The following is a 14406-nucleotide window of genomic DNA, read 5'->3' as shown; positions in this document are numbered from 1 at the left end:
AAAGCGCCATTCTACATAGCAACTGACACTATGGTCTCGGTTGGAATTGCCACAAAACACATTTTAAGATATTCAAAACTCTACTGCCATCTGGCCGCTAAAGTGGATAGTGCACCGCCCTGATTTGTCACATTTCATGTGTCAGGTAAACCGTGACGATTTGGGCCATATGAATCCCCTTCCTAAGTTCCTTCTGTATATGTTTACTTGTTCACTACATTTTACATGGGACTGTTCTGTCAAGACGGGTCACTAAGAAATTAGATTCGCCTCCAAACTCAGACGGAAAAGATGGCACGATTATGACATTACTACATGGTTAAGTATTATTTCCATCTTATCTTTTTTTAATCCTGGCATGAGCACAATAACACAGACATGCAGTAAGATAAAAGCTGGGAAAATCAGCTTTTTTTTATGAAGCTCTCTATCCATCCGAGAGTCGGCAGGTGTACCCAATGTTGTGACCGGGGAATCTATATATTGTTTAAAATCTTTTCGATCATGTCAAAGTAAAAAAAATAGCAGTGATCTTCATCTGATACTTTTGGAGAGGGTGGGATGTGGAGGTTTCCATTGCAAACTTAAAGAGAATGTGGAAGGGGAGCATACTTTACACACAAATTACGCCAAAGCATATCCAATTAATATTATCTAGACCACAAGTGTTTTAAATGTAGATTAGAATCATCATAGGTCACCTTTAATTATGAATCATGTATTGGAAACTGCAAAATCACAAGGCATTTTGACCAGACACAATTTCTTTGTTACGAGTTTCCAACTGCTTGAGATGAACAGTAAAGTTGATGAGGGTGTCAGTGGCTGAAACATGAGAGCTGAGGAAACACTCAACACGAGGGTCAAATATGTGCTGCCAAGCATGAAGATTTGCTGGCAAACAGAGAGATTGTGATAAAACTGAGGGAATAGGGGAAGTGTCAGCAGAACGTGGCTGTGCTGACCTTCTTTGTAATGCTTTGGATTTTTAGCCAGAAGTGGAAGGTCAGCAAAACAACTACGCTTTGTGAATTCAGTCTTTTCTGACTTAATTAATGTTCCTATAATGTTGGATACTCATGTTAAACAACGCAAAAATATCAAATCAAAAGGCTTATGCATTTATTCACAAACTTGCACACAGTTTTGTATGCCTCTAAATACGGGGTTTTGAGTATGGCTACATTGTGACATCACAGCGAGGTGAAAGCACTTATTTAGACATTAAGTCAAGCTCTCAACTCTGGTTATGTCAGGCTACGACTTTGTCTTTTTTCGCTTTTTGAAAAGTTTTGTCCATTTTCGTAACTAAATGAGTCCCAAAAACTCAACAGACCAGCATGAAAAGAAAGAAAGAATCGCTGTGGAGTTAAAAAAAAAAAAACTATTTGTACTGAGGAGTACATTAATGCCGCTCACAAGTATGGAAGAATTGACCAAGCAGGCCTTGTACTTCAGCAAGTTTTAATAAAGATGAGACCAGACCTTTTTGTAAAACAATGCAAGAATGGGGAGGAAAAAAGACACTACCTCTCCTTCAGCGGCACAAGAGCACGCACATGCCAGACGTCCAACTCCTCCCCACCGCATCCTTCCTTCTCTCTCCCTGTCTAATACTTTTTCCTCAGCTCCTTTCCAATGTTTTTGTGGGTGGATTTTACTTCTTTAAAAGTTTATTATTGTAGCAATATAGTGGTTAAACTGAGGGACTTTTGTGATTTCGGATAATTTTGTGAGGGCACCATAGTGACAGTTCAAAGTGTACAAACCTTCACTAAAATAAGGGACTGTGTTGAGGCTGAAAACCATTATTCATATTTACATTGTTTCTTGTGGAGAAATTTGCTTCACTATACAAACTTTGCAAATTACAAACCCTGTTAAAGAAACAATTAAATTTGTAAATTGCGGTTCTACTGTATGCCTTTCTACTAAGGAATCCATCCATCCATACTGCTTGTCCCTCTGTTTGAACAAGTGTGCTCCAAAATCTCACCAGCAATATCCACAGGCATGGAGATGGTCCTACAAAGAGTTGGTGCATCTTTCTCTTGATCGCCTGAGTTAAATATAGAATTAATTCAAGAGAGTTCACATTTTTACATACTTCAAAGCTTCAAATTGTCTTTCCTTACCTGCCATATCACCTTTTATGGCAGCTTCTCGAAACTCCTCAGGCACTGTCAGGCTGCCAAAGCGCTTGCCGTGGCGGGTGGGACTGGTACGAGTTGGGTGGGGAGAAGGAGGCGGCTGACGTGAGGGATGCAGCTCCTATTTAAAAGTGAAGCGCAGGATTTAAGACGAAGAGGAAATTAGTACCTACTAGAGATGCGCGGATAAGCAATTTATTTCATCCGCAACCGCGGCAGAAAGTCGTCAACCATCCGCCATCCACCCGATGTAACGTTTGATCAGAACTGCATCCGCCCGCCATCCGCCCGTTGTTATATATCTAATATTAATTTAAAAAAAAAAAAAAAGGGTGAAAACTACGCGAATTGCACCTTGTGCAGACAAGATTTTTCGATCGGACACGGAGGAATTAGTGATGTAAAAGACCACGTTGGGACAAAAAAACACAAGTCTAATGCCGTTGCTAGCGATACAAGTGGAAAACTTTCAACGTTTTTCGTCGCCCAAACAGATTCTTTGGATGTGATAAATGCCGAAGTTTTATTTACGGAGGCAATAATTGAGCATGGACTTCCAATCGCACTGGCTGATCACATGGGACAGTTAATAATGTAATGCAACCTTTAAAAATCATTACGCGGTGATCGCGATCCCAAAAATAAACTTTTCTTGCATGATAATGTCCAGAAAAATTCGCTTTATATTACTATAGAGTCCTTTTAACGAATGAGTTTGATGGTTTATCACAAACCTTAAATGAAAGAAGTCCTTTGTTCTCCTGCAGCATGGCCTTGCTTTGTGTTTGGTGCACCATCTTGTCGGCTGTATTTCACAGCACGACATACTGTTAAAAGTGTTTATACTATTTATACTTTCAATTAACAAATTGAAGTCTTGTGAAAGGTTGACAGGATAACTGGCATTAACTGTCAAAATCATTTCAAACTATTGAAGTTAGCTTACAGAATAAACATGTCAATCAACCCATATGATTTTTGCTGTAATATTTTTGTTTTGAAAAGTCACTGTGACTGATAGAAAAGTGATGGTTTTAGCAACATTTTAACCTGTCTGAATGCTAATAATCATTTTGCGAGCAAGCAGGTAAGCTGCGCGGGCGGAGCGCGCGGAGTGACCCATGTTACGAGCCCCCGGCCACGGGGGTGGCGGGCAGGTAAGCTGCTTACCTGCTGCGCGTGACGCCGGCCGCGGCGAAAGCGGACGAGGCGGGGTGTCGGTGCGGTGGGCGCGGTAGTGACCCTGGACGTGCGTCGGGCCCTTCTCGCGGATCGCCTCAGCTACGGCTCCCGGTGGGGCCCTCTCGGGGGAAGGAGCCTCGGTCCCGGACGCGAGGCGTCCCTCCGCTCCGTAAAAGTGTCCATCTCTTTTTTTTTTTTTCTTCTGTTGTGGCATATGCTGCAGGTGCCTGCTCGTTTTTCGTATGTGGGTAACAACATTTAACTATGTATATATATTTCCCAATTGGTTTAACTGCCACCCGCAAAAAAAATAAAAAATAAAAAAAATTAAAAAAAAAATCTAATTAATCCGCCCGACCCGACCCGCGAGCGGATAAAATCGTATTTTTTTAAATTTCATCCGCCCGATCCGCGGATAATCCGCGGACTCCGCGGTTGTGTCCGCAAACCGCGCATCTCTAGTACCTACATTCATCTAAGTGTGTTTTGAGGAACTCACATGGCTGAAGAGTTCATTTGTAAGGCCCAGGTAGTTATGCAGGGCTAAGACTGTTACTCTTTGGAGACGGACCATAATGATCTGGAAGATAAAAGTTTAACAGATGCATTATTTTCCCAGGCAACATCTGCTGTATGAATTCATGCATTTGTTACATCAAAAGATCTAAAATTTGATCCATAAAAAACAAATACGGTAAATAAGCTTAGCTAATAATAGAAATCAGGAACTCACACTATACAAGATGACTATGAGAGAACAAAACTAACCTGTACTACCCGCACCAGGCTCTCAGGGTACTTCTCAAATATAGACAGGAAGGCCTCTACTGGTAAACGAAGAACAGTGGAAACCTCAGCAGCCCGTGCTGACACTGTTCTGTAAGGCTTCTGGTGGCCCTGGATACAGAGAAAAATACAAATAAAAAAACAAGAATGAAAGGTAGAATAAAACACCTAAAATTAACATATTTATGTACAAAATATTTGTTTTACAATTGTTAGTGAATACAAGAGTGAATCATTGAGTTAATGGTGTCAGTTGGAAGGGATTTAAAGCAGGAAGATGCCAACCCCCTTCTTAGGTCTTATGGTGAAAGGTTTATGCCTGTATACACGCCTGCACATGTGTGTGTCAAACAAATGCCAGGAACATACTGTGATAACATCCAGGATGCTGAGGAGGCTGTGGACACTGTCTCCTGGAAAAACCTCCTTCACCACACTTTCTTTGCCATCCTAGGAGACAAAAGTAAGCAAAAGTGTATAAAACAAAATCCAAAACATTTTATGCAGCCTTAATAATAATAATTACATTTGATTTATAGAGTACCTTTCTAAACACTCAAGGTGCTTTACACTGAGGAGTTATTTATTCATAGTGGTGGCGGTAAGACACATTTACAGCCACAGCTGCTTAGAGGGGTAGACTGAATGAATTGTGGCTGCTAATTTGCACCAACAGTCTCTGATCACCATTACACACTCATTCACATTTATAGACTACTCTGGGTGGCACTGAGAGCAAGGTAGGTGAAATGTCTTTCCCAAGGATCCAACAGCAGTGGCTGGGATGAAGGACGCTGCGTTTGAACCACCAACCCTGGCGCCAAGATGTCTTGCTCTATCTCCTGAGCCACTTTCGACATTTAGAGATAAAGTCTGAAACGGAATAAATTACCCTTTGTACCTCATTTTAAACAGACTATATTGAATATAATGCTACCTCAGATTGACAACAAACAATACAGTCAAACCGGTCTATAGCGAACGCTGAAGGGAAACAGCATGTGGTCACTATACGCAGATTACCATGACAAACTCGTACGTTATTATAGAAGAAATAGACAAAACAATTCCAACTGACTGACAACTGACCCCTAAATTCCACCAAGTGCGATTGCGTCGTGGCTGCGTTACAGCTGTGCAGCCGAACTCCCAGTGGCAGTGGCAGAAGCTTTGTGTTTTTCAAATTCTAATTTCCATCCATCCATCCATTTTCTACCGCTTATTCCCTTTGGGGTCGCGGGGGGCGCTGGAGCCTATATCAGCTACAATCGGGCGGAAGGCGGGGTACACCCTGGACAAGTCGCCACCTCATCGCAGGGCCAACACAAATAGACAGACAACATTCACACTCACATCCACACACTAGGGCCAATTTTAGTGTTGCCAATCAACTTATCCCCAGGTGCATGTCTTTGGAGGGAACCCACGCAGTCACGGGGAGGACATGCAAACTCCACACAGAAAGATCCCGAGCCCGGGATTGAACCCAAGACTACTCAGGACCTTCGTATTGTGAGGCAGATGCACTAACCCCTCTGCCACCGTGAAGCCCTGAAATTCTAATTTCCTTGCTGTGCAAAACTGCCTTGTTGATCAATAAGCTGTTTGTGTGTGGTTTGTACCTTCATCAAGGAGTGCGAAAAAGTGTGAAAATAAATACTCCTTGGTATATTGACATTTTATCGTTACTGATACCATTTTTGTTACCGGTATTCATTAGTAATAATCGGTACTATATGTAATTAGTGTAAAAAAAAATGTTAAATTTTTTTTTTTTTTTTTTTTTTTTATTACTATTGCTTCTTTATTTAAGATTATTCCAGGCTGATTATCAGATTCTAGGGTTGGGAAAAATGAAAACAAAATAATTCGATCTTGGTTAATATTACAATTTTTTACATGGTTTTTAACCTGCCAGTTTTAAAGCATCAGTACAAAAACCAAATAAACTAAGTATTAGTTTAACATTTGATTAACATTCTGAGTAAATACATAACTAAATAAGAAAAAAATAACAATGTACCAATAAACTTGAGTTTACATGCTTTCAAGCAAAAGAAAGCACACACAAAGATGCATCAGTTATCGCTGGTCACGTCCACAAATTTCTAGCATTGGCAGTACCGGTAGTAGTTTATCACACAGCGTTTGGATGACAAGTAGTCCTAAAATTTGCAAAAGAAAAATATCACCAGACACGTAAAAGTCATTTCGGAAACGTTCGGCTCTGTATTTTTGAGTTAGCTTGGTAGTTTGAGTTGGCCGCGTGTCAAGGATGCAGGCACAGAGATGGCCCAAGAAGGATGCATGCCTGCGGGCTAGTGTACTGGCCTGTGGCTGGCAAGGTTCCATGGAGGTGTTTGTCAAGTAATCATGATTTCCCCTTTTCCTCTCAATGACAGCATCAGCATAAATCTAGGATTCTGTTTACTTCCGCGTACTTCATAACAGGAAGTGGGGCGATAAAAGGTCGACACCCATTGGCTGTTTCACCATGTCTTTTTGTATGCTTTTCAGTGGCACCTAAATGAATGCGACAGTGCGCACGTGTTGTAATTACGACAGTCAGCTGGATTAAAAAGTACTGACAGCTGTTAATTTTAACAGTCCTCTTGGACCGACCTAATTAGGAACCGGTATCAAAAAATAGCAGCACTCGGTATAAATCCCTACTCCTTGCTATGAACTGGGATTAAATAAATCATAAAAACTGCATACCACTCCAGTAAGGCACAATTCTAGTTTTCCATCTTGAACCACGTAGATGCTGTTGTCCTGTTGTCCCAGCCTGAAGACATACTCTCCTTGTTGAAACTGCACAAACACCATGTGCTTGCACAACTCCAGGAAGAGGGGCTTCTCAAAGTGGCCCAGCACTCTGTAATGAAAGATATGAGTTCACGTATATGCAAATACATGTCTTCAATTGTACTAAAAAAGCAAGGGGATGTGCATGAATAAAAAAAAGCTGCGCAATTGCGTGAATACTGGCTGCGCAGCATTTTCCCACTAAACTTAAGTCTGTCACTGCACACCTTCATCCAAAATGAGCACTCTGGGGGGTGCAACCCTGGGCGTTCCTGGTCTGTATTCTCCCATCAATTTAGGTATTTTTGCTTCTAAGCGCTTCTGAGGCTGCAATAAGTCTAGCACCCCTGGTTGGTGAAACATTGTATTGCACTTGAAGTTTGGATGCAGTGTACACCGCATGTAATAAAATTATAAAAGACGATTCCAGGAAGCTATTACATCTATTCTAATTGCTTCAATTGAGACACTTGGAAACATTCATCGACAAAGATAAAAGGACCACAATGCTACTCTGAATTAATTAGCAAAAAGCAAAATGCACATTGTTTACCTGCTGTGTCTCTGCATTAGTGAAAAAGAAGAAAGGATGCAATTTGGACATTTTGGGACGTTCAAAGTATACAATCACTTCAGCTAGACCATGAGATCATCATTGAACTATGTGACTATTTGATGGAAATAGCGTCTATCAGGCGCTATAAAAAGGATGAGGAGCTGATCGCTTTATTGATCATATTAGGTCAACAAGAATTTAGCCAGCATAATAAGAAAAACAATTGATCTATATTAATCAAGCAATTAATTTTTTAGAAAATTATTGTTTAACTGTCAGGTGCCACTCTGATTCGTGAACACACGAACATACAAGACACAAAACTGTCCATGAAAGTCCCTCTGATTGCTTCACAAACGTTCGTACTAAGCAGAACTCTTGAAGTGGAACTACACTTTATTTTATTTTTATATATCATTTAAAATCCATATAAGACAAGAGCACGTTTTTATTTTTTTATGCATTCAGATTCATAAAATACGCCAAGTACAAGGTGGCTAACAATGCAACTAATGGGAGTACATTATTCCGTCCATAAATCCCTCTAAAAACACATCCAATAACTGCCAACAATACTCCATTTACATCTTGTGACCTGAATATTAACAAAGTATTAGCGATATTGTTATTGTAAGGCAAACAAACTATTTTTAGCGGCGCTGTAATCACAGAGAAGTAACTAGGGTATGCAGCTACATAATTGACATACTGCGCTGCTGCTGCAGCATCGCCTCTGAGTTGGTAAAAGTAAACCCTAGATAATAAATCATGTCTCTCACCAGGATAGTAGACAAATGTGGCCATAAACCGATTAATTGGTCAACTGTGACATTCAACTTACCGGTAGACCCTGAGGTGGTGAGAAAGACACTAAAAGATGCTTGTTAGCAGCACTTTTTTTTGTTTTTACCTGTGTAAGGATTACGATTAATTCTTCATCTAAATGGGAAGATATGAACATTCCATCAGTCGGCATCCCAGTGAGAACAAACATTGTACAATAAGTCACTGTTTTATTATTATGTTAGTAGTCCGTTTATCTTGTTCAGCACTTATTAATACTACATAATACTTAGTGCTCTATTAAAGTTGGATCTGTTTAGCACACAGCTTCTAAGACTTGCACATCATCCTTCGTGTATCCAGGCTCAAAAATGTAATGTTCTGGATCATCATTTGTCCCAAAGTAGTCTTTTTTGGCTCTCATGAAGTCTGCCATGAGGAGTAGTAGTGTTGTTGTTGTTCAAGGGAAAAGCGAACATTGTGTAATGTGTCTGTGAAATTAATTCACCGCCGTATGCTTTAAATGAGCAAAATACGAAATGACATATTATGAATGTGCCTATTACGACATTACAAACATATTTACAGTGTGTACAGTATATAAAACGATGATGGTCTTGCTCACCTCTTTAAACTTCGCAAGGCGGTTATTGCATCTCTCTTTTAAACCTTTTGTTTTACGCAAAGATTTCTATTGTAGGTGCGCACGCGCCGTAGGAATGCAAAAGGGTAATGAAAGCCAATTAAAGCCAACATTTATTTTGGTCCGTGCGGAAGTGTTTTACAACGTTTAACCTTAAATTGTGACAAATATAGACATTTATTTATTAAATATGTTTTGTTAAACCACTAATGATAACATACAGTGCATCCGTAAAGTATTCACATCGCTTCACTTTTTCCACATTTCCAAAGTATTGAGCAAAGGCTGTGAATACTTATGTACAGTACATGTATTTTTCTATTCCTAATACATTTGAAAAACTAAATCAAATAAACATTTCCACATTGTCAGTATGGAGTAATGGCTGTAGAATTTTGAAGACAAAAATTAAGCTACATTCCATTTTTGAATAAGGCTGTAACATAACAAAATGTGGAAAAAGTGAATACTTTGCGGATGCATTGTAAGCTACCCGGTGGTGCACTAGTTATATGTTTTGGTTTGGGAAAAAAAAGATTTTGAGTAATTTGCAAACAACCTATTTAAGTGCAAACGGGAGAACAGAGTCCTAAATGAGCCCTGTCACCTACCAAAGCTTTGGATTTAAACATTCAAGTAGACATGACTTACAAAGCTTAAGCATGTGAATTTGTGCACAACCTACCGGACATTTTTGAGCATGTAGAGCACCTCAGAAGGAAGGTGAGAGTTGGCCACATCAAACTCTGTAAGGTCTGCCTCCAGGACAGAGGGAGGGGGCTCCTTAGCCTGCAGAATAGGCACTTCCTTCTTAAAGCGCAGAATCCTGCAAAGTTTAGGAAATGACGTGAGAAGATGAGCGGTGTTGTGGCTGGTAAGACTGAGGTTTCTAAAAGTACTTTTTGGCAATGTTGAGCATCTTCTGCTTCTTTTTCAGGCGCTGCCTAGAGGAGGAGGACGTACCCACCAGGGAAGACGTAGACTGGGAGACCTGTTGAGAAACATTAAATGTGACAAAAGAGAAGCAGAAATATTGCAACTGTCTGGTTTGAACCCCTGAGAGCTGTGCTTACTTTACGCATGATCTTTCGCCCATAGAACATGACTTTGTCCCTCTTACGAAAGCGGTACTTAGGAGCCTCCTGTGCTTCTAGGTCTGTCCACAACAGAACATCAATCTCAGGACAACAAAAATATATATGATACATTTTTTTGAGAAAAGAAAAAAAAACACTGACTTCGAAGTTGGATCCTTCGCAGGATGAAGAAGATGAGGATGGCAATGAGGACTATGGCGACACCAGCGCCAATTACAATCCCCATCATCTAAAGAAGAAAAAAACCCACTAAAGAATTGAACTCTGCTCAACATCTGAAAAATGTAAATGATATTACAGTGGTCCCTTAACTTAAAGGGGAACTGCACTTTTTTGGAATTTAACATATCATTCACAATCCCTGTGTAAGACATGAACACATACGTTTTTCTTTTTTTGTTATGCATTCTAAGTCATAAAATATGGCAAGTACGAGGTGGCTAACAATGCAGCTATTCTGCTCATAAAGCCCTCTAAAAAACTTTTAAAAAACCACCAAAAATACTCTATTTACATCTTGTGCCTGAATATTAACCAAGTATTTGCTAAATTGTTATTATGAGCACTAACGCTGACTAACTATTTTTAGCCGCCCCGTGATCACAGAGAGCTAACTAACTTATGCTGCTGTATTGACATACTGAGCCGGTGAGCTGCTGCATCGGCTCTGAGCTGGTGAGAGTTAATTCTAGAATATAAATCATGCCTCTCACATGTACACTAGAAGGATGATACATAATAATAATACCACAGCGTCCAGTGAGGGGTATTTTGTACTCCCTCGTCCCAGGAAGAATGCTTTGCGGAAATCTTTTATTTATAAATCTTTATCGCTCTGGAATAACCTGCCTCAAATTCTCACCGGCATTGAAAGCAAACAGGTTTTTAAAAAGAAAGGAATATTTTATCTGAGTCTTTAAATTAGTTTGCTCGTTGATGATTTGTTTGGTTTTATATTGTGTAGTTATATTTATATGGTAATTATTATTCTGTGACTGTAAATTGTTTGCTTGTTTTCTTATTGATGCTTTTATTTTTATTTTTTTCTGTATTGTGTAGTTATAATTATATGCTTTTACTTGTAATTGTATTGAATTGTGGACCCCAGGAAGACTAGTGGGTTGTTGAGGCAACCAGCTAATGGGGATCCTTAATAAAAATCAAATCAAATCTCCATAAACCAAGAAGTTGGTACACTTTGAATGGCGAGAAAGACAAGCGAAGACGCACGTTTGCGGCACTTTTTTTTTTTTAAACCTGCATAAGGATTACGATTAAGTGCTGGTGATCCGTGAGACTGCCTGTGCTTTTAGCTCTGTAGTATTACGCTGACCTTTCACACTGGCGACCTGGGTTCGGGCCCCGCTCGGACGAGTAGGAAAAATCAACGCGGACAAGGGACAAAGAGTACACAATTGCTAGACGAAGCTGAGTTGTCTGGGATTGACAGCTATGAACAACAATCATTGCATTCCGCCCAGGTAAGCCTGTGTATTAAGGGACTGGCTACATTACATATATGTTTACAGGTTGTATAAAACACATTGATTTACGCTTTTAGATGTTTTTTAGAGCGCTTATAGGCAAAATAAAGCGAAGCCATTAGCTCCATTCTTAGAAGACTTTTGCTAGAGTTTATTTACAAAACAAACACATGTGTTCTTTTCTTACATAGGGATTGTGAATTATAGGCCAAATTCCAAAAAAAGTGCAGGTTCCCTTTAAGAGTGCCCTAGCTTATGCATTTCGAAATAATAGCTTCCTCTCAGCTAATTGTTATGCTTAAAATTTCAAGCAAACATTTTAGACACAAGTACCTGCCCCATTAGTTGGCTTAGCAAATGGCACAGTGAACCCCATAAGATGCGCCCCAAAACATCCGCTCTTACTCGCTAGCATTTGCTTATAGCTAGAGATCGACATAACTTTGGTTTCCGAACACTGGAACGAAGAACTTGAGTGTGAAGGAGAGTGATGAGAGAAGGAAGTGGATGGTTTGCGTTGAGGTAAAAGAAAGAAAATATGACAGATTGTGTAGTCGACTTGGTAAAGCAGTACGAGCGCAGCACTGCTAGTCTCCACCATCCTAAAGCAGGAGAATGTTTAAATATTATCTAAACGACGGACATGTATCCATTAAAATATAGAGAAGCTGTTTGATAGCAAAGCAGCTGGAAAGGGATACCGAAGAATTACACTCTCCAAGATTAATACTGTGCATTATTAAATTACTTTAAAAAAAAAAACTACTGCAGTTGTTTGTACTACAGTCTAATACTATTGTTTTTGATACAATAACTTTTATCTAAAAGTGTTTTTTTCTTTACAAAAAGGCATGTTACATGTTAAATGTGCTGTTTTGGGGGCCAAGCACTGACTAAATAGATTTTAAGTCATTTGAATGGGTGACGTTAATTTGAGATACAAATGTTTCGAGTTAAAAGCTCCGTCACAGAACCAATTAAACTTGAAGTTGAGGTATTACTGTATTAACAAACCTTGCTGAACTTAACTGTACCCTCATATCACTTACCATGCTCGTCTGAAGTTCCTCCTCCACATATGTCTTGATGTCTTCAAACTCGACCTAAAGTAACAAATAAAAAGAGGAACGTTACAAATTCAAATGAAATAAAATATATGAATACAATCATATTGTAACTGCGGAGTGGAATATAACAAATTATGCATGAAGAGGACAAATATTGTCTACATTAAAAAGGAATAATACTCACTGCATGATATCTTCAAAGTACATTAAGTTTGGCTTTTGGTGAAACATCAGCAAAACAGTAAAAACAGCCCCACTATTTGAGACAAAGTGCTTTAAGGACATGTTCATCTCTTAAAGTCTGACACATCAAAGTAAGCACATTAGAGATGCGCGGATAGGCAATTTATTTCATCCGCAACCGCGGCAGAAAGTCGTCAACCATCCGCCATCCACCCGATGTAACGTTTGATCAGAACTGCATCCGCCCGCCATCCGCCCGTTGTTATATATCTAATATTAATTAAAAAAAAAAAAAAGGGTGAAAACTACGCGAATTGCACCTTGTGCAGACAAGATTTTTCGATCGGACACGGAGGAATTAGTGATGTAAAAGACCACGTTGGGACAAAAAAACACAAGTCTAATGCCGTTGCTAGCGATACAAGTGGAAAACTTTCAACGTTTTTCGTCGCCCAAACAGATTCTTTGGATGTGATAAATGCCGAAGTTTTATTTACGGAGGCAATAATTGAGCATGGACTTCCAATCGCACTGGCTGATCACATGGGACAGTTAATAATGTAATGCAACCTTTAAAAATCATTACGCGGTGATCGCGATCCCAAAAATAAACTTTTCTTGCATGATAATGTCCAGAAAAATTCGCTTTATATTACTATAGAGTCCTTTTAACGAATGAGTTTGATGGTTTATCACAAACCTTAAATGAAAGAAGTCCTTTGTTCTCCTGCAGCATGGCCTTGCTTTGTGTTTGGTGCGCCATCCTGTCGGCTGTATTTCACAGCACGACATACTGTTAAAAGTGTTTATACTATTTATACTTTCAATTAACAAATTGAAGTCTTGTGAAAGGTTGACAGGATAACTGGCATTAACTGTCAAAATAATTTCAAACTATTGAAGTTAGCTTACAGAATAAACATGTCAATCAACCCATATGATTTTTGCTGTAATATTTTTGTTTTGAAAAGTCACTGTGACTGATAGAAAAGTGATGGTTTTAGCAACATTTTAACCTGTCTGAATGCTAATAATCATTTTGCGAGCAAGCAGGTAAGCTGCGCGGGCGGAGCGCGCGGAGTGACCCATGTTACGAGCCCCCGGCCACGGGGGTGGCGGGCAGGTAAGCTGCTTACCTGCTGCGCGTGACGCCGGCCGCGGCGAAAGCGGACGAGGCGGGGTGTCGGTGCGGTGGGCGCGGTAGTGACCCTGGACGTGCGTCGGGCCCTTCTCGCGGATCGCCTCAGCTACGGCTCCCGGTGGGGCCCTCTCGGGGGAAGGAGCCTCGGTCCCGGACGCGAGGCGTCCCTCCGCTCCGTAAAAGTGTCCATCTCTTTTTCTTTTTTTTTTTCTGTTGTGGCATATGCTGCAGGTGCCTGCTCGTTTTTCGTATGTGGGTAACAACATTTAACTATGTATATATATTTCCCAATTGGTTTAACTGCCACCCGCAAAAAAAAAAAAAAAAAAAAAAATCGAATTAATCCGCCCGACCCGACCCGCGAGCGGATAAAATCTTATTTTTTTAAAATTTCATCCGCCCGATCCGCAGATAATCCGCGGACTCCGCGGTTGTGTCCGCAAACCGCGCATCTCTAAAGCACATCTTAATTGAAAAAGAGGCAGACAGATTTAGTGACTGAGATAAACATGTTTGTTTTGGGGTT

The 14406-nt window shown here is 40.0% G+C and overlaps 1 protein-coding gene across 2 annotated transcripts in view; it reads right to left on the bottom strand.

Annotated features, from left to right (window-relative positions):
• pnpla6 (patatin-like phospholipase domain containing 6) overlaps positions 1–14406 on the bottom strand; it is a 58256-nt gene that overhangs the window by 30318 nt on the left and 13532 nt on the right. For both annotated transcript variants that reach the window (XM_061922766.2, XM_061922765.2), the window contains exons 3-13: positions 12539–12592; positions 10147–10234; positions 9982–10064; positions 9808–9899; positions 9594–9734; positions 6837–6996; positions 4488–4568; positions 4101–4229; positions 3832–3912; positions 2136–2271; positions 1997–2059 (exon numbers count right to left, since the gene is read on the bottom strand). In XM_061922766.2, the coding sequence (XP_061778750.1) occupies positions 1997–2059; positions 2136–2271; positions 3832–3912; positions 4101–4229; positions 4488–4568; positions 6837–6996; positions 9594–9734; positions 9808–9899; positions 9982–10064; positions 10147–10234; positions 12539–12592 (1108 nt within the window). The remainder of the gene's footprint in view (positions 1–1996; positions 2060–2135; positions 2272–3831; positions 3913–4100; positions 4230–4487; positions 4569–6836; positions 6997–9593; positions 9735–9807; positions 9900–9981; positions 10065–10146; positions 10235–12538; positions 12593–14406) is intronic.

Source organism: Nerophis lumbriciformis, linkage group LG27 (genome assembly GCF_033978685.3).
Source record: "Nerophis lumbriciformis linkage group LG27, RoL_Nlum_v2.1, whole genome shotgun sequence".
In the NCBI taxonomy this organism is placed as follows: Eukaryota; Metazoa; Chordata; class Actinopteri; order Syngnathiformes; family Syngnathidae; genus Nerophis; species Nerophis lumbriciformis.
Note: the sequence above shows the minus strand (reverse complement) of the source record. Positions and strands in the feature narration are given on the sequence as shown.